Source organism: Podarcis vaucheri (assembly GCF_965113315.1).
Source record: "Podarcis vaucheri genome assembly, chromosome: 9".
NCBI lineage: Eukaryota > Metazoa > Chordata > Lepidosauria > Squamata > Lacertidae > Podarcis > Podarcis vaucheri.
Genome location: NC_138767.1, coordinates 75,642,957 through 75,667,150, shown reverse-complemented (window position 1 = coordinate 75,667,150; position 24,194 = coordinate 75,642,957). Strand labels below are relative to the sequence as shown.

Here is a 24,194-nt window from a genome sequence, read left to right as displayed (position 1 = left end):
CTTGCTCAAGGTTACTTACCTCTAAGAACAGTAGCTAGAAAGCACATCTTCCCTTTATGGCAGCATCATTCTAAAAGCAAGGTTATTTTTTAACCTTTTTAAAGCCAGCTTGCCCCATGCGATCTGAAGCAGTGCTTATTGCCACATGATAGACACTCACTGCATGCTTTACAAGAGACCTTGGCTTGTTTTAAAAAGAGGGAATGTGGAGGAGGCATGTGCCATTTCATGTGGAGTTAAAATTCCTCTCCAAACCAGTTCCAGACTTCTCAGTTTTCAACTGTAAGTTTAATATTAGGAGAGAAAACAGTAATGTTTATATGGGTTTGATTTTTTTTCCCCCCTCTGTAGGCCGGAAACAGTGTTAAAAAACCAGGAGATGGAATTTGGTAGAAATAGAGAGAGACTTCAGTTTTTCAAGGTACGTTGGTTTGAAGAACCTTATGGCAGAACCGTACAAAGTGGTCTGGTGGAGATCTGCTTGGGTCTGTTCTGCAATCAGTTTTGAACCTTCCCCCTTTCTTTCAGAATATTTAACTAAGAGAACAAAAGGAGGCTTCTGGTATTGAACATGAAATGGCATACTCATTCTCGAATTAACTCCTGTTTATGATTGACATACTTCAGGAAAGGTATAATGGAGAGACAGATCATGCCTACAACAGCAGAGTTTTTAACCTGTGCAGGAAACTCTAATTTTTCTCTGTGAAGGGGCACATTATCTTATGAATTGTGATAGCTATGTAGGTTCTCTCCTATGCTAATACTTGCTGAGACACTCTTATTTTCAGCAGTTTGCCTTTCTTTACCCAGTAGATATGGGATGCGTTGGTTAAAAAATAATAAATCCTGATGTACCTTTTCTCATTTACAGTTACCATTGCTAAAGCTTGGTTGGTTCAGAGAGTGCGATGATCACTTATCTTAATTCCCCACCCCTTTTATCTCTCTCTCTCTCTCTCTCTCTAGTGGGGTTCCAAAGTTTTCAGGAATGTCTCAGTAATTCCTCCTGGAACAGGAATGGCCCACCAAGTGAACCTCGAGTACTTGTCAAGAGTAGTATTTGATGTTAAAGACTTCCTCTATCCAGACAGCGTTGTTGGCACTGATTCCCATACAACAATGGTGAACGGCTTGGGAATCTTGGGATGGGGTAAGATGACTGAGTTGGCAGTTCACAATGTTCTTCCTTGTTACAGCTCTAGTTTTCAATTTCTTTCTCTTTATTTTAATTTCCTCCGTAACATTTTATATTGTGATAGTTGGGTGGAGAGGAGGAAGTTGCAAGTGTGAGAAAATATAAAGATGCTCTATTATTATTATTATTTGTGTGCTTAAAAACACACTTCACTAATTTAGTCTTGAAATTAAACAGACTCCCAATGAATTTTTAAAAAGACTAATAATTAAAAAATAAGACTCACTTTTTAAAATATTAGGCTTTGACTGTACCTGGCTCCTCACCCACCATAACATCCGTGTTCCTGTAAGAGTGAGGAGGGGGCAGGGGAGGGCAGGCAAAGACACTGCACATACCTGTTCTTGGCTCAATGGAGAGCTTCCCTGCTTTTGTATTCAGAGCAACCCACTCTCTTAAAGGTAAAGGGACCCCTGACCATTAGGTCCAGTCGTGGCTGACTCTGGGGTTGCAGCGCTCATCTCACTTTACTGGCCGAGGGAGCTGGCGTACAGCTTCCAGGTCATGTGTGCAGCATGACTAAGCCGCTTCTGGCAAACCAGGGCAGCACACGGAAACACCGCTTACCTTCCCGCCGGAGCGGTACCTATTTATCTACTTGCACTTTGACGTGCTTCCAAACTGCTAGGTTGGCAGGAGCAGGGACCGAGCAACGGGAGCTCACCCCGTTGCGGGGATTCGAACAGCCGACCTTCTGATCACAAGTCCTAAGCTCTGTGGTTTAACCCACAGCACCACCCGCGTCCCCTCCACTCTGTGTAGGCGAGGCTTAGTTGTTCAGTATTTTGAAATTCTGTGTTTTACTCCTGATCCCTCTCTTTTAGTTCCATTTTCTGTGGGGGTACGGCGGGTTATAAATCTAAATAGACACTGCTACCTGGGGGCTAGGAGAGAGTAACCTGCTAGATTTTTGAAAGTATGAGAAGAAGTATAAAATACTATATGACATAATGGAGACTAAAGCTATGCATAATACACAGCACATCATGCTGCGTACAGGCAGCCTTAATCCTTATAGTTTTGGTAATCTATAGTTAATTTCATGAAGAAAACCTTTGCCCCGACAGTTTGAGAGGAGAGAAAGCTTCCCTTCTTCCACTAAGACAAAGATGGGAAACTCTTCATTAACCCATCAGAAGGTGACCCCATCTTCCATTTCAGTTTTTATTTATGATCAATGCAACGTTAGTTTAAATAATGTTTACTCTGCTTTTCAACCAAAAAAGATTCCCATAATGGCTTACAGTTCACTAACAATAAAAATAAATAAAATTGCTCATCATTGCCCTTGGTTTACAATCTGAAAAGGCACAACACGAAAAGAAAATGGATTTGGGTGGGGAGAGGAAATAGGCAGACTTGGGTATAAGTTCTTAGTTCTTCTAATCACCAGCTGGTGTGAAAATGTTGAAGACAAGGAGAGGCCCAAAGTTGCTGGTCTTTTGGCTGTACCAACACGTTGGTCCTTCATCCTTTCTCTTCCCGCTGTTGCAACCTAGTGTAATGACTGCTGGCTTTTCCTTTGAAATGAAAGAAAACCCCAATGTTGGAACTAGGTGTGCTATCTAAAATCTAGGAAGGTGTGGAGGGGAGGCACTTTTGGGGGGCAGTATGACCTAGAGGTTATATATCTGATTTTCCAACATATTTCCTAAAAGGCAGCTCTGTGTGTGTGTGTTCCAGTCAGGTTAAAATGGGGACGATACGGGGTTATCTTTTACAGCAGTCAGTTTTGACTTTTGACAAAGAAGATTTCTGAAGATACTTCTAGCATGCTCTTCGAAGTTTTAAAGAATCTGCCAGTTACCAAGCTGTTTTAAGTGATGTCACGTCTCCTTCCAGGTGTGGGTGGAATTGAAACCGAAGCCGTCATGCTTGGCTTGCCAGTCGCCCTCACCCTGCCTGAGGTGGTTGGGTGTCAACTGACAGGCTCCGCCAGCCCGCTTGCCACATCAATCGATGTGGTCCTGAGCATTACAAAGGTAAATTGGAGCTCTCTTTGTTGCCAAGTCAAGCAGGCCATGTACTACTAGCTCTGCTGGAGGTGACATAAAAGTGCCTAGGATTTTATCTAAGGTTACAGTGTCATTAGCAGTGGTTTGGCAAGGCCTTAAGAAACTTAGTGGCAGGTAAACAAGGGAAATTCAACACCACCTCCGTGGATACCCAATGAAGTTTGTGGTGAAGCAACTGGTGCACCAGTTACTGGGGACAAGGAGCAGCTGTCTCTGGGCAAGTTTCTAAGGAGCTCATCATGGTAACCCCACATGAGGGTCGCTCTAGCCTTAAAGACCATGCCTGGCCAACATAGCGTCCATATGGTTCAGTCTTCTTTCTCCCTTCTTGCTGCAGTTTGGATGGGAGGCCCTTACTCCCATCTGCTTGGATTCCTCTGAAGAAAGGCTTTGCTTGGGGCTGAACTAGGAATCACCTCCTCCTTCTCCTTCCTCTCTGAAGCCAATCTTCCACCATCCCTATTCTCCTGTAGACACTAAAAAGACGCTGCTCTGTGTTGGCTTCCAACTGAGTGTTTATGAAGAAAAGAAAGCCAACTCAGGGACTGATTTGATTCCCTCCCTTCCTAGATACTGAGGGCGAAGGACCCTGGGTGGATAGCAACCCTTCAGCTATTAGTTGTAAGGTGGATATGGAAGAGAATATTTCATTCTAGACCAAAGCTTACAATGACCAGGATCTCGGCACTGTGCTTTAAAATTTAAAACAGGTTTTTAAAATAAAATGCTTTTGGAAGAAAAATCTTTCTAAAGATAGTTTTGTATTTAAGTTACATTATAGTCCAAAGGCTATTCATCAAGAAATAAGGATTTGTTTTAAGTTTTTCATGTGTGCTAAAACACAGTCTAAGTTTTTGTTTTTTAAAAAACCATTTAACCACATCAGTTAACAAACATGAATACATATGCTATAATGTTATTGTTTTAGTTAAATAAATGGTTACTAAGGAAATTATTTTTCTCCTTCCAGTAAAGTACAGCAGAAAAGTTGTCTGAATATAAACAGTTAACTTATTAAACCTCACAATAATTTCATAATTACCTGTCTTATGTATTTCTAACAGTATAACCAAATCAGTAATTTTTGCTATAACTGTAAAAACTACTCTGAAAATTTACTATTCCAAAAATGAAACCTTCATCTGGTTGTAAATATTAAGAGGATGCCAGGAAGGCTGAGTCTTTTTGTAAAAAAATGATTCAAATCAAGTCTTACTGACTAGCGATTTAAAGCAAGTCTTACTGACTACTGATTTAAATCGATTTGATTTAAATCAAATGCACCCTGGGCTAAACTAACTAGTTGTGTCATTGAATCAAATGAAAAGGGGTTATTTTTCCAGTTTGTAGTATTAGATGTAGGCACCCATTGTCTCCATGACTCCAGAGGGTAGTGAAATGGAAACCTTCAGAAGCATTGCCCCACAGCCTTAACTACAGTGGTGCCTCGCAAGACGAAAAGAATCCATTCTGTGATTCTCTTCGTCTAGCGGTTTTTTCGTCTTGCAAAGCAAGCCCATTGAAGGATTAACGGATTAGTGCTATTAGTGGCTTTTAGCGGCTTATCTGCTGATCGGATCAGCTGATAAGCGGCTTAGCGGCTTAGAAAAGGGGGGGGGGGAGAAAAAAAACCAGCAGGAACTCGCAAGACATTGTCATCTTGCGAAGCAAGCCCATAGGAAATTCGTTTTGCGAAGCACCTCCAAAAAGGAAAACTCTTTCGTCTAGCGAGTTTTCCGTCTTGCGAGGCATTCGTCTTGCGGGGCACCACTGTAATTGCTGTGCAACAAAAGGGCAGCACTGAAGAATGGTGACACCAGAAGATGGTGTATTTAAAGAATTCGGCATGTAGCTTGGCTCACTTGCCCAAAATATCTTGCAGAGCAATGAAGAGCACTCACTCCGCATGCCATGCTCCGTACTCTGCTCCTTGCTGATTAAGAGGGCCCAAGGGTAGTCTCCTGCCTCACGATCCTGTATATTTCTCTTGGTGGAATTGCTAGTAGTTCATTCAAAACCTTTATGTCATAAGATGCCTCCTTGTTCTGCATGCAGTGTTTGATTTTTCTTTTCTTTTTTCCTCTCCTTAGCAACTTAGGCAAGCAGGCGTGTCTGGAAAATTTGTGGAGTTCTTTGGGCCTGGAGTTTCCCAGCTCTCCGTAGGTGACCGGACCACAATAGCAAATATGTGTCCAGAATATGGTGCTATCCTGAGCTTTTTCCCTATCGATAATGTGACATTGAAGCACTTAAAACACACTGGTAAGATGGAAATTTAAACAGCTGGTTCTCCAGAGCTTTACCATAGCAATATATTACCTAGAGGCTTTCTGTTAAGTAACTGTTGTATGCATTTTAAACAAAATAAATTGGTGTAATATTTCACAACATGTTGTTGCAAGATTGGAATTTTCCCATGTGTAAGGGGCGAGGAACCTTTCCCAGCCCTGGGGCTGCATTCTGTTGTGGGCAGCCTTCTGGGGGACGCATGCCAGTGGCAAGCAGGGCCATAACCACAAGTGGATAGAGCAATAGGTGACAGCCTTAACTTTTGGGCTGCGTTCCAGCTACATGGAAATCGGAAACATCCACGTCATGAGTCCCAAAGCAAAGGCATTGTGGGGGTGGGGGAAGTTGGGGAAGCTGCTGGTTGATGACACTGGGAAGGGGCCCAGAAGTTTGGGACAGACTGCGTCACGGCCTTGAGTGGCAGGGAAGTATGAACAAGGAGTCATATCCCAAGGAGGGGCCCTGTAGCGTAGCCTTCCTCCATCAGTTAGGCCACAGAGAAGCTAGTGAGGTGTGAACAAGACAGTTCAGGTCCAGACCTCCAGAAGAAGTTTGGTTTGCTTACTTCTTTGCCATGCTGACGTTATGCCTGCCCCATTCCCATATAATGGGACCCGAGGGAGTCGTGCAACTTGCTGGATCAATGGCATAGGCAAACTCGGCCCTCCAGATGTTTTGGGACTACAACTCCCGTCATCCCTAGCTAACAGGACCAGTGGTCAGGGTTGATGGGAATTGTAGTCTCAAAACATCTGGAGGGCTGAGTTTGCCTCTGCCTGTGTTAGCTCTCTTAGCCATACATAGCACCTGCTGTGCCTTTGAACCGTGCTTTGTCTGCCTGTCGTGCTGATCTGAGCATTAAAGATTTTGGTAGAAACCATACTCTTGAGTTATAGTTTCTCATGCAGTGAAAGTCTTGGATCTCTCCAACGTGCATGTCTCTCCATCAAGTCAAACGAGGCTCACAGTTCAGGAACACATTGCAGTCAGGAGGAAATTATGCAGAAGGGCATGGAGGAGGCAAGGCTTAGAGAGACACCCAAGGGTGTCAATGGAGAGGTTTGCAAGGTTGCATGCAGCCCCCAGACCTGAGGGTCTTCACACATGCAGTGTGTGTGTGTGTGTGTGTGTGTGTGTGTAAAATGTATCTTCCTGCTCAATGTGTGTATCTGAGAGACTTGATTTGGTTCTTCCTTTAAGCAAGTTGCTGCAGTAGATACTCAGGTTACCGTCTTTTTTCCTGGCTAATGCATGCAGGAAATTGGGAGTTAAGTGCTCCTTGGAAGGGACTCTTCAGAGGCTTGTGGTATTTCGAGTTAGGAAAAGGCAGTTAAGTTCAAGCCTTTTGTTGCACAGGTTCTATTGAGCTACTCTGTTATGTTGCTATATCAGCAAATAATGTTGCTGTAAATTGTTTGGGTGACTATGGGGTTTAATGTGAAATTGAGTTATTTGATGGTGTTCTGATTTTTCTTATTTTATCTTGCTGGTGCTTGTGATTACTGTTTTTGTATTTAGGTACATTTTAATGTACTTGTCATGGCCTTTGGCACAATCAACTTACTGATTTGAATATCAGCAGAAGGTTCATTACTTAAACATTTTTTTTCTGATTATTTAACCGTTTCCCACAGGCTTTGATGAGACCAGGCTTAAGTTGATGGAAACATATCTTAAAACTGTGAAACTACTTCGAAGTTATGAACTTTCCACAGAAGAACCTGAATATTCCCAGGTAATGTCAAAATGGGCTTGCCTCTTTCATATTTGCAGTTTGAGTTTTGCTTAGATCTATACCCTTTACCTTGCCTCACCAGCCAATAGGGTCTCCTATACCTTCAAGAGAACCCAATTCCCTGTTCCAAGCATGGGGAGCATGTCCCCCTCCAGATGTTGTTGGACTCAAGCTTCCGTCTGCCCCAGCCACCATGGCCTAACGGTCAATGATGATGGGAGTTGCAACCCTCAGCACCTTGAGGGGCATATAGTCCCCATACTTGCCTCATTCCAACCAACTTTCTCCTTCCCATTTTGTCCCACCTGTACCCCACCCCATCTACAATATAATAAAGCTTGGGCAATAAAGATCCAGTGAACTGATGCTGTGACATTGCTGAAGCTGCAAGAGCTTGGATCAGTACCTGGATGGGACCACTGGGGGCAGCTCAGCATTCTGAGCTTTCAGAGCATCAAGGGAGGGCAGCTCCTATAGACAGGTGTCTTTACCATCAGTCAGCTACTGAGCATCTTCAGCTCTCCTGCTCTTTCCATCTGCAACTGCCACAAACCAGAAGACTCTACTGTGCATGCCTCTTTTACAGTTAAGCATTTGTGTGCATTTTAATGGTAAGCCACTTTGGTATCGTGTCTTGGCCAAAATAGCACACATTATATTTGTATAATTTAGTTCCTTCCCTCAAACCTTACCTCCTGCATGGGTTGAATATTTCCCAAAATGTCTCCCAAATTACAGTGTTCTTTGGCAGTTTCTGATATTCGCAGGGAGTTCTTGTTGGAACTGGGGTGGAGCAGACTATGTGAAGTGGTTTGGGATTTCAAATGCTAGCTCTTAGTATTTCAATCTTAGTATTTTTTTTATTGGCATTTTGGATTACTGCTGTTCAGTAAAATGGCCTTTGTAAACTGCTAATTTAGGGTGACTTTCAAAAATATTAAAATCGCATAATATGTTGCTTCAAGAAGTTGTTTTCTATCTTTTGCTAGAAAGAAAAGTTGTTAATTTCAGCTTGTCTGCAAAGTGTGCCTTACATAAATTGCCAAAGCCTGATTTGTAGAAAGAAACTTGCAAAATTGTCCAGGTAGTCCACAAATTTTGGCTAGCTAATATTGAAAGCCTAGGCAGCAGTGCAGTGATGTATACTGTGCAATAATTTATTAACAAATGTTCTACTCCATCAGGTTATATGCATAAATCTGGGTTCTATAATGCCCTATGTAAGTGGTCCCAAAAGGGCACAGGACAGAGTGGCTGTTACGAATATGAAGAGCGATTTCCAGGCCTGCTTAAATGAAAAGGTATGTGCAGTTGAAATGAAAAACTACTGTTAGGGTATCTATGTTTTTTAATTATATAGTCCCTGTTCTGTGGGAAAGAGGCCTGCTTCTTTCACTGTCACAACATTTTGTAAAACAAAAATTAATCTCTTTCCTGTCAGTCGTGATGTTTGAAAATCAAAGGGCACATCTAGATTGCATGTCTTCTCATGCTCCCAGCTGGGCACTGTAACATGCAAACATGAGTGCAGAACCCTTGTCTCTTTCACTGGTTGCGGTGCTACTTTGCGGAAAACCAAACATTTGTCTTGGTCTGCATGAAACCATTGGGAATGGGAGGATACAGATTAAGGTATTCCATGCAGATTTTGCAATCAGAATTAATAAAATAGTTTGTGTTAGTTCCCCCAATTTATTGGAGATGTTGCCACTGGATTTTGGCTTCCTGGCTGCCAAGGCTATATACCAACACAGGATTCTAGTGTCCCCTCTCTTGCTTAAAAGCAGTTTTGAATTTGTTGTGTAATTGATTTTGCAATGCCTGTTTTGATTCCCTAGGCTGGCTTTAAAGGCTTTCAGATTCCAGCTGAAAGGCAAAGGGATGTGGTTCCTGTGGAGTATGAAGGAAATGAGTACAAGCTGGCTCATGGATCAGTCGTCATTGCTGCAGTAATCAGCTGTACAAACAACTGCAACCCCTCTGTAATGCTAGGAGCAGGTATACTCTGCCTGGATTCAGTTTTCTTCTCTATCTCTTGCTGTAACAATGGCATTATAGAGCCAAGTTAACCAAACCGCCATCCTATAAATGTCTATAGAAGGCAAACAGAGGAGTTTGTGCCAGTGTAGCTTAAGCAGAAGCTTGAAAAGTGTGGAGGTGCCTTTTAGTTATAAAACCATTAAATTTGGATAGCTGAAATTGTACTGGGATTGTGGTTTTTTGTTGAACAGTGTGTCTTTAAAATGCTTCACAGATTGTGCAGTACCTGGTGCAACACGGCAGCTTTTTCACAGTTCCCAGTGTTCTGCACCTGACAGTAGTAGCTGTTCTTTTTAAAAAAATGTATTTTATTATTTATTGCGTTTAAAGTTCTGTTCATTACCTGTGAAAAAGTGGTGGTAGTTCTTGAAGTCATGCCTGCAGTTCTACAACAGCAGTGTCCTGGGCCAGCTTCCAGCACGAGAGCAGCATTGCTAATGGTGACCTTGTGCCAGTGAAGCTGTGATTTTGGTCTTGCCTTAATATAAACAAGTGGTCAACCTGCTGGCTCATAGGATTGAACTTTCTGGGGATTTATGCAAAAGCATAAATGTTAGAATTTCGTCTTTCTGAAATTGCTTATCAAAAGAGGATGAAGGTCAAAATGAATGGAGCGAATGCTGCACCAGGGCTTGATATTGCCGCTTATGAAGTTAATATGATATCTAGAGCTGTCGTACATAGAATCATAGAATTGTAGAGTTGGAAGGGACCCCATGGGTCATCTAGTCCAACCCTCTGCAATGCAGGAATCCCAGCTGAAGACTCCCTGACAGATAGCCATCCAACCTCTGCTTAAAAACCTCCAATGACAGAGAGTCATACATTGGTCCATCTACCCTGAACTGTTAATCCTAACTGGCAACTGTTCATCAGGGACTTGGGCAGAGATTTCTTCTGGGTTGTGGACAAAAAATTCTTCAACACACACCGTATTTTTCACTCTATAAGACGCACCTTCACTCTATAAGACACACCTTTTCCCTCCTAAAAAGTAAGGGGGAATGTGTGTGCGTCTTATGGAGCAAATGCAGGCTGCGCAGCTATCCCTGAAGCCAGAACAGCAAGAGGGATTGCTGCGCAGCAATCCCTCTTGCTGTTCTGGCTTCATGGATAGCCGTGCAAAGACTCTTCAACGACATTTGATTCAGAATTTTTTTTTATTGTTTTCCTATAAAAACTGGGTGCTTTTTATACAGCGAAAAATACAGTAGCTGGAGACTTTTTTTTAAGGGATATTGAAGGGTTTGTGCCTGAGACCCTTCTGCATATACATAATCTGTTCTAAACTAAAGAGTAAACTTTTCTCCAACAGTACTACCTGTTGTGGTAATTTATCTATAGGCAACATCACTTTGCCCCTTAGAATTTTTGTACCGTTATTTCACTGCTGCTTTCATCCTTCCCTAGGTCTGTTGGCCAAAAAAGCCATTGAAGCTGGTCTGACTGTTAAACCGTACATAAGAACCAGCTTATCGCCTGGCAGCGGAATGGTCACGCACTATCTCACTTCCAGTGGTGTATTGCCATACCTCAATAAACTTGGGTACTAACTCCTTTGCTCTCATATGTAGAGGTTTTAAAGACTCTGTGATCTTCTGTGTAGAGGCTTAAAATGCATGCTTAAAGTGACATGGTCAAATCCAAAAGAAGTAACACAGTAACATGCAAACATCATATAGCTTCTGAATTAGTGTGTTGCTTGCAAACTCACTGGCATTTGATTCATTTTTAAAGTTTCTGCGGCTCATGGTTTTTAGCCACATCACATCTGACCAGCTCAGCATTCAGAAGCTAAATAATTGCTGTAAGGCATATGCTAAGCATTGCTGTATTTATACTCATAGTACAGTGGTGCCTCACAAGACGAAATTAATTCGTTCCGCAAGTTTTTTCTTCTTGCGAGTTTTTCGTCTTGCGAAGCACCGTTTCCCAAAGGAATGCATTGAAAATCAATTAATGTGTTCCTATGGAAACCGCTTGCCAGGCTGGCGGTGCGGAGAAGGGCTTTTCTCCCCACCGCAAGCCTTCAGGACAGGTACGGGAACAGAGGGGAAGGGGCGCAGCGCTTCTCCTCTGTTCCCGGGGCTTGCGGTGGGAGGAGGGTTTTTCCTCCCCACCGCCAACATTCAGAACAGCATTCTGAATGTTGGCGGTGGGAAGGAAAACCCTCCTCCCACCGCAAGTCTTCAGGACAGCCTTCCGAAGGCTGGCGCGGGGAGAAGGGCTTTTCTCCCCACCGCCAGCCTTCGGAGGAGCCTTCCGAAGGCTGGCGCGGGGAGAAGGGCTTTCCGCCCCACCGCCAGCCTTCGGAGGAGCCTTCCAAAGGCTGGCGTGGGGAGAAGGGCTTTCCGCCCCACCGCCAGCCTTCGGAGGAGCCTTCCGAAGGCTGGCGTGGGGAGAAGGGCTTTCCGCCCCACCGCCAGCCTTCGGAGGAGGTCCGAGGACAGTGGGGAAGAAGCGCTGCGCTTCCCCGCTGTCCCGGAGATTTCCCTATGGGCTTTCGTCTTGCGAAGGAAGCCCATAGGGAAATTCATTTTGCGAAGCGCCTCCAAAACGGAAAACCCTTTCGTCTAGCGGGTTTTCCGTCTTGCGAGGCGTTCGTCTTGCGGGGCACCACTGTATTTTCCCCCAAAAAAACAAACAAACCCCACAGATCATAATTTACTGGGGGGGCATGCTTATTTATTGAAAATTTGCTCAAGCACACAGGAACATGGGAACTGCATTATAAGGGGTCAAACTATTTGTCTTATCAGAGAAACATTCCTGGTCTAGAGAGAGTCCATCTAATCCAGCATTGTTTCTCTGACTGGCAGCAGCTCTTAAGGATCTCAAGCCATGGGGCTGGATCCAACTAAGGTCTTGTCAGAGCAGACCCCCGGAATTAATAGATGTGACAGACAGAGCTCCATTAATTTATGTGAGTCTACTCTAAGTAGAACATAGTGAGATACAATGCAGAGGTCTTTTTCCATCTGCTGCCCTTCCTTTTTTAAAACTGGAGGTGCCAGGGGTTGAATCAGCAACCTTTTTCATGACCTCCCATTTTCCCACTGGCAGAAAGGATTTCAGTATGACAGGCAGAGAGTCTTGAGGCCCTGGCCATGCAGCCGCTCTCTTCAATTGATCCCATAGCGTGCAGGGGAACTTCAAAGATTTCACTGCAGTGCAAAGGTGAATGAAAAAGTAGGTTGCACTAATGAAACACTGACATTTTCTTAAAATCCTGGTTTTGCTCTAGATTTGAGGTTGTTGGCTATGGATGTTCCACATGTGTTGGGAATACCGCTCCTTTGCCAGAAACCATTCAGAATGCAATTGTGCAGGTAATGTTTTAACAACTGTAGCATAATGGACTTTGTTCCTGTTGACCAATTGGGGAAAATAAAACGTCCAGACTTTGCCCTGCTGACTGTTTAGGCTGGAGGGTGAGATCTTCTGTGCAGTGTGTAGAGCTAGGAAATTAGGGGCCCTTTTCCCTATAATTGCCCTCGTGCACTTAAGTAGTTTCTGTCTGTCTGTCTGTCCCATACGGTTATGAAAACACTCTTGGAGTATATATCTTTATGCGCTAGGAAATTTAATACCAGTATTGGAGTTCCATTCTAGTCCCAACAACATCTGGAGGGCGGCAAGTTCCCCAGCCCTGGTTTAAAGGCAAATTCTGTAGTTTGAGTGTTAAGGAACAGTATGAGGTTAGGAATATGAGAAGCGAATAATCATTCTTGCCACTAAGAGGGTATCCTTCATCAAGGGTTACCCCTCAGCTTTTCCTTTATAGCTACTTGTAAACTCTCACAGAAATTCAAGCAACCATGACAATGAAGCAGATGTTGAGAAATGTATAATTTTCTGCCTTTCAGGGTGACTTGGTTGCTTGTGGAGTTTTGTCTGGAAATAAAAACTTCGAAGGCCGTCTCTGCAGCTGCATCTGTGCCAATTACCTTGCTTCCCCGCCTCTAGTTGTGGCTTATGCTATAGCAGGAACTGTGAATATTGATTTCCAGACTGAGCCATTAGGTAACTATCCCTCTCCTTCCAGCTCCTATTTCATCCAGGACTTGGCTTGTTCCTGTAATGCTCTCAGGACATTTAACTTGCTCTAAGAGCAACGCTTACCATTCTTGCACTGTTTGAAGCCTCACCTAGTGTATGACGCATTATGGCCTAGATTCCGCTATGCCATAAAATAACCTAGCTAAGTTTTCTAACAAAGCAACCAAGTTGATCGTTGTGAACCAGTTCAGCAATTTTCTCTTCTGCAAAAGTGATTTGCTTTCAGGTGAGCTAAGGGGAATATTGTGTGTCATAGAGCGAATTATGTGCAGTATGTGCAGCTAAGAAAGCTCTTGGGTGTTCGTAATGCTTTTAAGACGGGTAGAAATGGCGGAGGAGTAATTTCTGCAATTATCACCATGATCAAAATTTCTTTGTAGGGGTCAGTCCTGATGGCAAAAGAATCTTCTTGCATGATATTTGGCCCACTCGAGAAGAACTTCAGCAAGTGGAAGAAGAGTTCGTTATATCATCCATGTTTAAAGAGCTGAAGGGGAAAATGGAGGTAGTTTGGCATTGTTATTAATCAGCGATAGGGATCCTCAGGGCCAAGCACTTTCTACCAGAGGCTTTGCTCCTTCTCTGGCCTCACCCCCTGCGCTCCAAGCCCTCGGGCACTTTTGCCTGCCTACCAGGTGCCCTGGAACTGTAATAATGCCTCTCGCTTGCCTGTCTGGAGAGAGGTGTGTCCATGGGAAACCTATTCCTTTTTTTTTTTTTGCATGGCTGGAATGTCCCCTCCTGTAGACAAGGTAACAGTCACATACATGGATCTGCCCACTTTTGCATCTGGTCCCTCAGGTCACTTGCATTTCCATGAGGGAGTGTGGCCCTTGGGGTGAAAAAGGTGTCCTCCTCCTTTTCTGACTCAGCAAGACTCAAATGAAACACTTTTTCCTGTGCATCACTCGGTGTGTCATGTTCCTAGCGGGGAATGTAGTATGTAAATTTTAAAATGAAATTATGCATACTGGTTCAAACATCTTTGTTAGCCTTTAGCACTTCTGTATGCCAGATCTATAGCAAATATAAAAAGCAAGAGCGTAAACAGCCAGATGTCCTGATTTATTTACTGTGTTAATAACCTGCCCCTAAGGATCTCAGACAGTCTCCTTCGTTCTCACTGTTTTATCCTTGCAACAACCCTTTGAAGTAGGTTAGGCTGAGATACAAATAAATTAGGCAGGGTACAAATAAATTATTGTTATTATTAACAGCAAGAAATTTTTGGAAGGCTGAGTTAACAAAAGTTATCAGTTACAAAGAAAATAAATGTTGATGTGGCATTTTGTTGTGGCGTTTCCACTATATTATATTCAGTAACTGGCATTTTGGGTACAAGACAGGAGAAGATGATCAGAAGTTTATATCTCCTGCTTTGCAGAAAGGAAATAAGCGGTGGAATTCTCTAGAAGCGCCTGAATCAGTCTTATTTACGTGGGATTGGAAGTCTACTTACATCCGATGTCCTTCCTTTTTTGATAAGCTTGTAAGTATGGTAACACCAAGTCTGTATGGTTTGAGGTGTTCTAGGTATTGTAGGAAAAGGCACTTAATAAGTGAGGGGAATGTTTCTGACCACAATTTAAGATGTCAACAGCATTCTGCTGTCCTTCTCAATGGAAAGGATCTCTCATAACACTAGAACTAGGTTCAGGACAGTCAGAAGGAAGTACTTCTTCAAATACCACAACATTAATTTATAGAATTTGCTGCCACAATATGTGACAGCCGCTTCCTTAGAGAGATATTAAAGAAGAATGGCCATGTTCTTGGAGGGCAGATCTATCGGTGGCTACTAGTCTTAATGGCTAAATGGCACCTTCTGTGTTCAGAAACAGTATGCCTTAATACGAGAAGCTAGAGGGCACCTGCTTTGCTGGTTGATTTCTCAGAAACATCAGTTTTGCCTTTGTGGGAAGCTGGTCCTTTGCTAGATGGTCTCCTTTTGCAGGGCTGCGCGCACGTTCTTGTTTTCATACTTGGAACATCTTTACCTTTTGACATTAGCTCCATTTTGTGCCTTTTGGGTGTGTTTTCGACTAACCAGCTGTATTCATCTACTTTTGTGTCCATTCATCTGGCAGACCAAAGACCCTCTTCCACCCCAGTGTATTGAGAATGCACACGTCTTGTTGTATTTGGGGGATTCGGTCACGACAGATCACATCTCACCTGCAGGAAGCATTGCGAGGGGCAGCGCTGCTGCCAGATACTTAACCAACAAGGGGTAAGAAACTTCAGAGGAACTGTGAGGGAAAGAAACTGAAGAATTCAGCTGGTCCTCACAAATTGCTTTACTGTGGTGGTTGCTGCTTGGCCAGATGAACAGTGTGTGCCATAGCTAAAGTAGGTTGCTAAGCAGGATTAACTGAATTTCTTTCAGGCTTATAGTCAGAATTTTCTGCATAATCTGTCCTGTTTTTACTGGACCCTATTCATAGTGAAAAGGGACGCGGGTGGCACTGTGGGTTAAACCACAGAGCCTAGGACTTGCCGATCAGAAGGTCGGTGGTGACAGGCTGAAGGTCGGCGCGACAGGGTGAGCTCCCGTTGCTCGGTCCCTGCTCCTGCCAACCTAGCAGTTCGAAAGCACGTCAAAGTGCAAGTAGATAAATAGGTACCACTCCGGCGGAAAGGTAAACGGCGTTTATGTGCTCTGGTTCGCCAGAAGCGGCTTAGTCATGCTGGCCACATGACCCGGAAGCTGTACACCGGCTCCCTTGGCCAATAAAGCGAGGTGAGCACCGCAACCCCAGAGTCAGCCACAACTGGACCTAATTGTCAGGGGTCCCTTTACCTTTACCTTTATTCATAGCGAACCTTCTGCTTAGTTCAGTGTCATCTGCAGAGCTTCATATATTAGGCTGCAGGTCCCTGCAGAGTTAACAGGTAGTCAGAATGCCTTAAGTGCCTACTATCCATTTATAACTCACACACATGATATAATACTTTGACCTGTATTCTTAGGGTTCCACACCTGACTAGCAGTCTATGGCACAGGAAAATTTCCCTAAGGGATGTTTGTGAGCAAAGTCCACTTTTCAGGTTGCACGTTTATACTGAGCATGCTCTGCTGTCTCTCGTAGCCTCACGCCCCGTGAATTCAATTCCTATGGTGCTCGGCGGGGAAACGATGCAGTGATGACAAGAGGCACCTTTGCAAACATAAAACTTTTCAATAAATTCATTGGGAAACCTGCTCCTAAAACAATTCACTTTCCAACTGGACAGACGGTGAGGACATATTTGTTCAAAGCTATGGGGGGCTGCTGCATATTAGAAATGTCCCCATGTCCTTCCCCCCCATCTATTTCTCTCTCTTGCTCTCTCCCCTGCAGCTAGATGTATTCGATGCAGCTGAGTTGTATCGCAAAGAGAATATCCCTCTGATAATCTTAGCAGGCAAGAAGTATGGACTGGGGAGCTCGAGAGACTGGGCTGCAAAAGGACCTTTTTTACTGGTATGTTTCCATTGTGTTAACTTCGAAGTACAGTGGTGCCCCGCAAGACGAATGCCTCGCAAGACGGAAAACTCGCTAGACGAAAGAGTTTTCTGTTTTGGAGGTGCTTCGCAAAACGAATTTCCTATGGGCTTGCTTCGCAAGACGACAATGTCTTGCGAGTTCCTGCTGGTTTCCCCCCCCCCCTTTTTCTAAGCCGCTAAGCTGCTTATCAGCTGATCCGATCAGCAGATAAGCCGCTAAAAGCCGCTAATCCGCTAATCCTTCAATGGGCTTGCTTCGCAAGACGAAATTTCGTCTTGCGAGGCACCACTGTAACAAGAAGCCTCGGTGTTTTATTACTTCAGGTTGCCTGACAGGATTTTGCTTGCCTGTTTTTCATAGAGCTTAAAGCATGCCATTTTTTGCCTTCTGAAAATGCATGAGCCAGTTTTTTCACTGAGCTTTAAAGAGTGCCCGTTTGTGGTTTTGACCATTAAATTCACAAACCGGGACCAGTTTAGAGATAATGTACATCTGAATCAATGATTTAACATAGTTGCTTCTTGCTTATCGACCAGAAATCCTGGTAAACTAGACCTAACGAGGTTTTATTTCAGTGGCGATAACAGATCTAGGACTCCTAACTCCCATAAGTGCCTGGCTAGTATGGCCAATGGTTAGGGCTAGTAAGAGTTATGACCCCTCAGGATGCTGCTAGACTACAGTTTTCCTATCTGTGCTGGACAGTAGTAGCTAGTTAACATTGTTACTACCCTCATGACTCTTGGCCACTTTCCAATAAACTAGATTTCTCTGTCTTGAGATTTTCTCCACGTTTTGTATTAACAGAAGGGTTGAGCGATTGTATGAAGATGACTTTTATTATTGTTCAGATGGTATCTAAGCCAGATATAACTATTTCTACAGGGTGTGAAAGCAGTTATTGCTGAAAGCTATGAGAAGATCCATAAAAGTCATTTGATTGGAATGGGCATTGCTCCGCTCCAGTTCCTCCCCGAGGAAAACGCAACGTTTTGGGGCCTGACAGGCAAAGAACAGTTTTCAATCTCATTTCCTCATGAGTTGTCCCCTGGAATCTCCCTAGATGTAAAGGTAACTTCTGAATGCAAGTGTTAGTAATAGAAGAGATTTACTTTTTCCTTGAAGCGCAAATGTGATAGTCTGTCCTCTGTTGTAAGCTGCTAATGACGCAGTTTTATGGTATCCACACCATTTCATATAAGGTGGAAGTATAAAGTAAGTTAATATGAGCTGTGTTTGGGGGGGGGTCTCCTTTTGAGTGAGAAGTCAGCACCAGAGTTGGCCTTTAGATCAGGGATGGGGTACCTGCGGCCCTCCAGATGTTGTTGGACAGGCCTTCAGACCTAACTGGCATAGCCAGAGATGAGGGCTGATGGGAGTTGTGGGCTAGCAACACATGGAAGACCGCAGTTTCCCCACCCCCGTAGAGACTTGGAGAAATAAGGTACAAATACAGGTACAAATACAGTGGTATCTCGGGTTACATACGCTTCAGGTTACAGACTCCGCTAACCCAGAAATAGTACCTCGGGTTAAGAACTTTGCTTCAGGATGAGAACAGAAATCGTGCTCCGGCGGCACAGCAGTGGGGAGGCCCCATTAGCTAAAGTGGTGCTTCAGGTTAAGAACAGTTTCAGGTTAAGAACAGACCTCCAGAATGAATTAAGTTCTTAACCCGAGGTACCACTGTATATGCAAAGCAAGCTGTGCTAAGCGGCTCAGTGTCCTGAAAGGTGCTCAGATAAAGGGGAGACTTATGTCAAGGTCATTTGAATGGTGCAAAAACATCATTGGGAGCAATCTTGTCTGAATTCATAAAGAGACATATTTTCAAACACATGCAGGGCTACACAGAGGCTCATGGCACAGGCAACTATCTTAAGGCAATAATTTTTTTGAGCGCAGCAAAGTGAGGGGCAGGGGCAGAGATCTGACTCACTAGGTTATCCAGTGGGTCTGCTATGGGTAGGATTTAGTTGAACATGCCTCGGTTGCACAGGTGCCCCAGAGACTGAGCAGGAGCTGTGCAGTTGCCCTGTGCTCTTGTGCAGCTCCCTTCCAGTGAAGCCGACCTACATAATTATTGTGGGGTGGTATCCAATTTAAATTAGTTATGATAAGCTTACATCCATTGATTTCAGTGGGTCTGCTCAGAGTATGACTTGTGTATCTGCCACAGCTACCGTATTTTTCGCCCTATAGGACGCACTTTTTCCCTTCCAAAAATGAAGGGGAAATGTGTGTGCGTCCTATGGGGCGAATGCAGGCTTTCGCTGAAACCTGGAGAGCGAGAGCGGTCGGTGCGCACCGACCCCTCTCGCTCTCCAGGCTTCGCGGACCTCTCTGCAAGCAGCGGGAGCACTCCCGCTGCTTGCGGAGAGCTGCCTGCATGCCGAAACCTGCGCACGCTGATCTCAGCGCGTCCAGGCTTCGTGGACCTCTCCGCAAGCAGCGGGAGCGCTCCCGCTGCTTGGGGAGAGTTGCCGGCATCCCAAAGCCTGCGCGCGCTGACCTCAGCGCGTCCAGGCTTCGCGGACCTCTCCACAAGCAGTGGGAGCGCTCCCGCTGCTTGGGGAGAGTTGCCGGCATCCCAAAGCCTGCGCACGCTGATCTCAGCGAGTCCAGGCTTTGCGGACCTCTCCGCAAGCAGCGGGAGCGCTCCCGCTGCTTGGGGAGAGTTGCCGGCATCCCAAAGCCTGCGCGCGCTGATCTCAGCGCGTCCAGGCTTCGCGGACCTCTCCACAAGCAGCGGGAGCGCTCCCGCTGCTTGGGGAGAGTTGCCGGCATCCCAAAGCCTGCGCGCGCTGATCTCAGCGAGTCCAGGCTTCGCGGACCTCTCCGCAAGCAGCGGGAGCGCTCCCGCTGCTTGGGGAGAGTTGCCGGCATCCCGAAGCCTGCGCGCGCTGATCTCTGCGCGTCCAGGCTTCGCGGACCTCTCCGCAAGCAGCGGGAGCCAGCGCTGGGCTCCCATGGCTTGCAGAGAGCTGCCTGTTTGGGGGCTGGGGTCAGGGGAAGCTCGGGCCGCCCCAGCCCCGCGCCTGGGGGAAAAATAATTTCCCCCCTTTATTCCCCCCCCCAAAAAAACCAGGTGCGCCTTATGGGACGGTGCGTCCTATAGGGCGAAAAATACGGTTTTTCCTTACAGAGGGGTTGTTGTTTTTCTTTCATAACTTATGGGAAAAGGAGAAACACTTAGAATCAGAGCTGTGAAGAGCATAGGAGTGTCAAATTGCTATTTAGGAGCAGATCTGCGTGCTCAGTCCCAGATCCCCAACATTACAGACTTTGCTGGTATTTTTATTAAGTCATTAACTTCCACAAGCAATAAAACTAGTTTAGTTTAAAGCAAGACTTGAGGGTCTCGGGATTTTTGTTTCTGCAATATGCTGTCGCTATTACAGAATATCCTACTATAGAGATGTTAGGAAATGACACAGTCCTAATATATTTTTTGCTTTTGCCTCTCATTCTTGTCTCTTTAAAGACAAACACAGGGAAAGTATTTCATGTGGTTGCCGCATTTGACAGTGACATGGACATAACGTTATACAAACATGGTGGCATTCTGAACTACATGGTCCGAAGGCTGTTGTAGAGGCCTGCTCACACCTTGGCAGGACTATGCATCAATGGGCCAACCCCGCAATGGCTTGCACAGGCCTCACTCCATCGATGGAACTGCGTACAGTCCTGCTGCACTCTGAAATTTCGTCCATGGATGTAAAAGATTGTGAATTGTTGTAGTGACTGCAGCAAGATCCGCCTGGATTTTAAAAATAATACTCGAATGGTGCTATTGACATTGCTTAAAAAATTGACGTCTGTGTTGTGAAAGAGAGCTGTAAGTATGGGGATGGGCGGGAGGGGGTTGTCTTAGACCATTTTGTAAATAAAGTGACATGAAACCTGAAACTGAATTGTGTTGAAGATTTTAAGCCAGAAGACTGTCTGTCGTTGGGCCCCACCCCAGTTTTGACACCTTCAGCTTCCTTACTGCTGTCTGTTGGTTTGAGGGCAGCACATGGTTTGGCTTGATGAGGATGGGTAGTTTCCTTTTAATTAAGGTTTCCATAAAATCAAAAGCAAAAGTCAGCGTGAAGGCCACAAGTTACAAACACAGGGCGCTGCAATCTTAACACAAAACTAGGTGAATTTTTGACAAGGAGCTAGTACGGATATTTACAGGGTTGGCCTCACCTCCCCCTTTGCTGAAACAGCAGCAATCTCTTTTCCCCATTTGCCTTTTGGAGTTAATGAATGTAGAGAAGCAGGGGCAAAACTAGACTTTATTTCTCCTGGTCAAAGATTTAGTTTGGCAGTGCGTGCCCCCCCCCCCCATTTCTATGCACAAACACACAGGCTGAGAGCTTCAATGGCATTCCTCTGGAGACTTCACCTGGGGCAAAAAAACAGGCTAGCGCCCCCCCCCCCCAGCTATGATCCTGAGAGAAGCAACCTGGGCTACCAATCGCTGAGGAACTGAGCTGCAACAATGGGTTTCGATTAATAATTTTTAAGAATTTTCATTTATAACAATCCAATAAAAGCCACATTAATACAATACCAGGTTATAATACGATTTAAAAAGCCAATTATCCAATACCAAATTAAACAATTTTGAATGACTTCCCGGGTTCTGGATTTCAGGGAATGATGATCTTATTTTGTCCTGCTCCAATACTCTCAGTCCAAATACAACAGTTCCGATCTTGATCCTTTATTTTAACAGCCACTAATTTCACTTGCATTTAACTGTTCCATATCCATTAGTTTTGCAAGGGGAGTTTGATCCTGTAAATTTCTGTGTGAAATGTTTGTTTTTTGTTCATCTTTACTCTTCATGTTCTATTCCATGCTCAGCATTTCCCTTCACTAGCGCTTTCTGCACTCAAGGACTGCAATTTTCACTGCAACACACGCCATTTTGCTTATCCAAGACAAAGAGAGGTCTGGTGTCTCGCTAGAGCCCCGGGCAGATATCCAGAATTATCTTCTTTGATCCCTCTCCCATCCGTTAACAAGCCGGTATCTCTCCAAAGCCACGATAAGTCAGAACCAAAGTCTTCTTTACCATTCCGTAGAAGGTCAATGCCACAAATCATTGTGATGTTTTACACAGTTCAATTCTTGCAATTAATCCATAAAAATTATGAAGTTCTCGTTAATTCCCTCTTGCATTTTTTCCAATCCATTAACAATTAATACTTTGGGGAAGGTTTGCCAAATCATAAAACGGCAAATATAATGTATATAAATAAAGGGTAAAGGCTCCCCTCCCCCTACATACCAATCAGGTTACAATGAAAATCCTCTCCAGATTAGGCCTTGGCACTCAGTGGCTGATTCATTTAGCAAATTATCTTGTCCCCTTAGTCCAGAACACACCTGTTACTTAGATCCAAAACCAAATCCATCCTAAGAAACAAGAACCTCCGCTCATAGTGACCGCGTTGGAGAGTTACTGATACGTTCATCAGCGTCCCCTTCCTCCCACATTCCATCAGAACAAGAGGCAGGCATCAGACGATCTGCAAGTGAAACTCTCTCTCTCTCTCTCTCTCTCTCACACACACACACACACACACACACACACACACACCGACCAGGGACGGGGGGCTTGCAAGGATAATTACTTTCAAATTATCCTTAATTAGCTGCACGAAAGATCTCCGCTAGTGTGCGAGCCGCTTTTCACCATGGCGGAAAGCATTGGAAGCCGCAACAATGGGTTTCAACTTGTTCTGTTTTAACTAGCCTCTCTGGTTTTCTTCTCTTCTGCTTTTAGTATGCAGTGAAAAACAGCTGCAATTTTTTGGCCTAAAGAATATTTTAAATACCCACTTACATTGCTGAGGCAGCTCTGTGGCCTTGTACTCCCATTTACAGGACGGGATCAGTTCTTAAAGATCCTTGCATTCTGGACAAAACCACCTGTTAAAACAGGGACATTGCTGCTGCTGCTGCTGCTGCTGCTTTTTGGACTCTCAGTGTTGCCACTGGAAGCAGTTTCCTTTATATAATTGAGCATATTCTGTGTCACAGCAGGGAAAGCAGACGCCTGGTGGGTTTTAAATGAGTTGTGTCGGATTCTTTTTCACATACTCTGTACCTTAAAGTAGTTTTAGTTAACAACATGGTCTGTGCCAATTATTCTACAGTAAGAAGTAACCTTTAAGATTGACCAAGTCCACCAGATATACACAGTAAAATTGGTTTTGCTCTTTGGAAATTTCCACTGCACGAAAATGTCATTAGTAATTAAAGTCCATTTCAATTTATTGTATAAAGAGCAATTTAAACACAAACACATCCTCATGCAGAAAAAATACGTTCCAAGTGAATAGTGCGCCACAGAAAATCTCCAATGACAACCTAGTATCCTTGCAAATAATTTTGAGGAAAGAAAGGTTAAATGACCAGGAAAGAGTATGTGAGCATGCACATGGATCTAACCCATTTGAACCACTGTTCTTTTCAGTGAATGAGTGAGATAAACACCTTAGCCCTTGCTTGGTGGAGTTTTATTGAGTTCTGTTGGCATTCTTTAAAAGTCTGGTTTGCACATAACACTAAGCCATGGTTAATTAAACCATGGTTTGTTTGCTTGCCTGATCTCTGCCCAGGGGCTTAACTCTGTTTTGCTTACTTACTGCTAACAAGCCATAATCTGAAGCTAGGTTTGTTGTTAGTTTATGACTCTTGCTTTGTTTTAACTGTAGCTTCGTGTTCTACACAAACCCATCACTCTTCGTTATTCATAGTTCCTTTGGCTACTCCATCCCAGAAGCTCACCAAGTTAGAAAGGCATGAACAGCTGAAAAGCAAAACAAAACTTTGGAGAAGCAAGCTCTAGTTTGTTTGACAAGCCACGGTTTATTCTTACAGGTGAACCAGGCTGGTATTGTCTAAACTTCCTGTTTAGGGAAGTTTTTAATGACTGATGTTTTAATGTATTTTTAATCTCTTGTTGGAAGCCGCCCAGAGTAGCTGGGGAGACTCAGCCAGATGGGCAGGGTATAAGTAATATTATTAATTTATCATCATCATCATCTCCACTATATATGATGTGTGCTAGGTGCTTTTCTCAAGGTTAATAATACCTTTTTACTACCAATATACTGAGAGAGGTCTCTTATCTGCATTATTGGTGTTTGATTGAAGTGCTTGGCATCAGAGTTCTGTCCTGATAATTGCAGAAGGCAAGGTAGTTGTTACTAAAGATACCTTACCAATAGTAATATCTAAACTAACTTTTTTGGTCTGGTGGGATCTTCTTTGTTAGTGTAAGGGATCAGTGGACCCAGACTCAAAAATACTTGCTCCTTGAGACGTGCAGCTGGTTTGGCTTATCAGATGCACCCATCATTCCC

At 44.2% G+C, this 24,194-nt stretch overlaps 1 protein-coding gene and 1 long non-coding RNA gene across 3 annotated transcripts in view; one reads left to right on the top strand and one right to left on the bottom strand.

Annotated features, from left to right (window-relative positions):
• The window catches only part of IREB2 (iron responsive element binding protein 2), a 36,119-nt gene extending 15,417 nt beyond the window's left edge, over positions 1-20,702 (top strand). The window contains exons 1-18 of one of the 2 annotated variants that reach the window (XM_082237347.1): positions 353-421; positions 529-632; positions 970-1,153; positions 3,041-3,180; positions 5,304-5,475; positions 7,137-7,237; positions 8,422-8,538; positions 9,076-9,235; positions 10,688-10,823; positions 12,522-12,606; positions 13,144-13,300; positions 13,717-13,841; positions 14,721-14,825; positions 15,424-15,566; positions 16,426-16,573; positions 16,678-16,800; positions 17,710-17,895; positions 20,309-20,701. In XM_082237347.1, coding sequence (XP_082093473.1) covers positions 1,021-1,153; positions 3,041-3,180; positions 5,304-5,475; positions 7,137-7,237; positions 8,422-8,538; positions 9,076-9,235; positions 10,688-10,823; positions 12,522-12,606; positions 13,144-13,300; positions 13,717-13,841; positions 14,721-14,825; positions 15,424-15,566; positions 16,426-16,573; positions 16,678-16,800; positions 17,710-17,895; positions 20,309-20,419 — 2,142 coding nt within the window. In that variant the 5' untranslated portion in view covers positions 353-421; positions 529-632; positions 970-1,020 and the 3' untranslated portion in view covers positions 20,420-20,701. Of the gene's footprint in view, positions 1-351; positions 422-528; positions 633-969; positions 1,154-3,040; positions 3,181-5,303; positions 5,476-7,136; positions 7,238-8,421; positions 8,539-9,075; positions 9,236-10,687; positions 10,824-12,521; positions 12,607-13,143; positions 13,301-13,716; positions 13,842-14,720; positions 14,826-15,423; positions 15,567-16,425; positions 16,574-16,677; positions 16,801-17,709; positions 17,896-20,308 lie in introns of those variants that run through there. The other variant, XM_082237346.1, reaches the window with a different exon arrangement.
• A 619-nt stretch (positions 20,703-21,321) lies between these two features.
• LOC309540550 lies at positions 21,322-24,194 on the bottom strand. Its single transcript, XR_014223342.1, has 2 exons — positions 22,424-24,194; positions 21,322-22,378 (listed from the first exon to the last, which is right to left on the bottom strand). It is a non-coding gene; the product is annotated as an uncharacterized lncRNA (long non-coding RNA).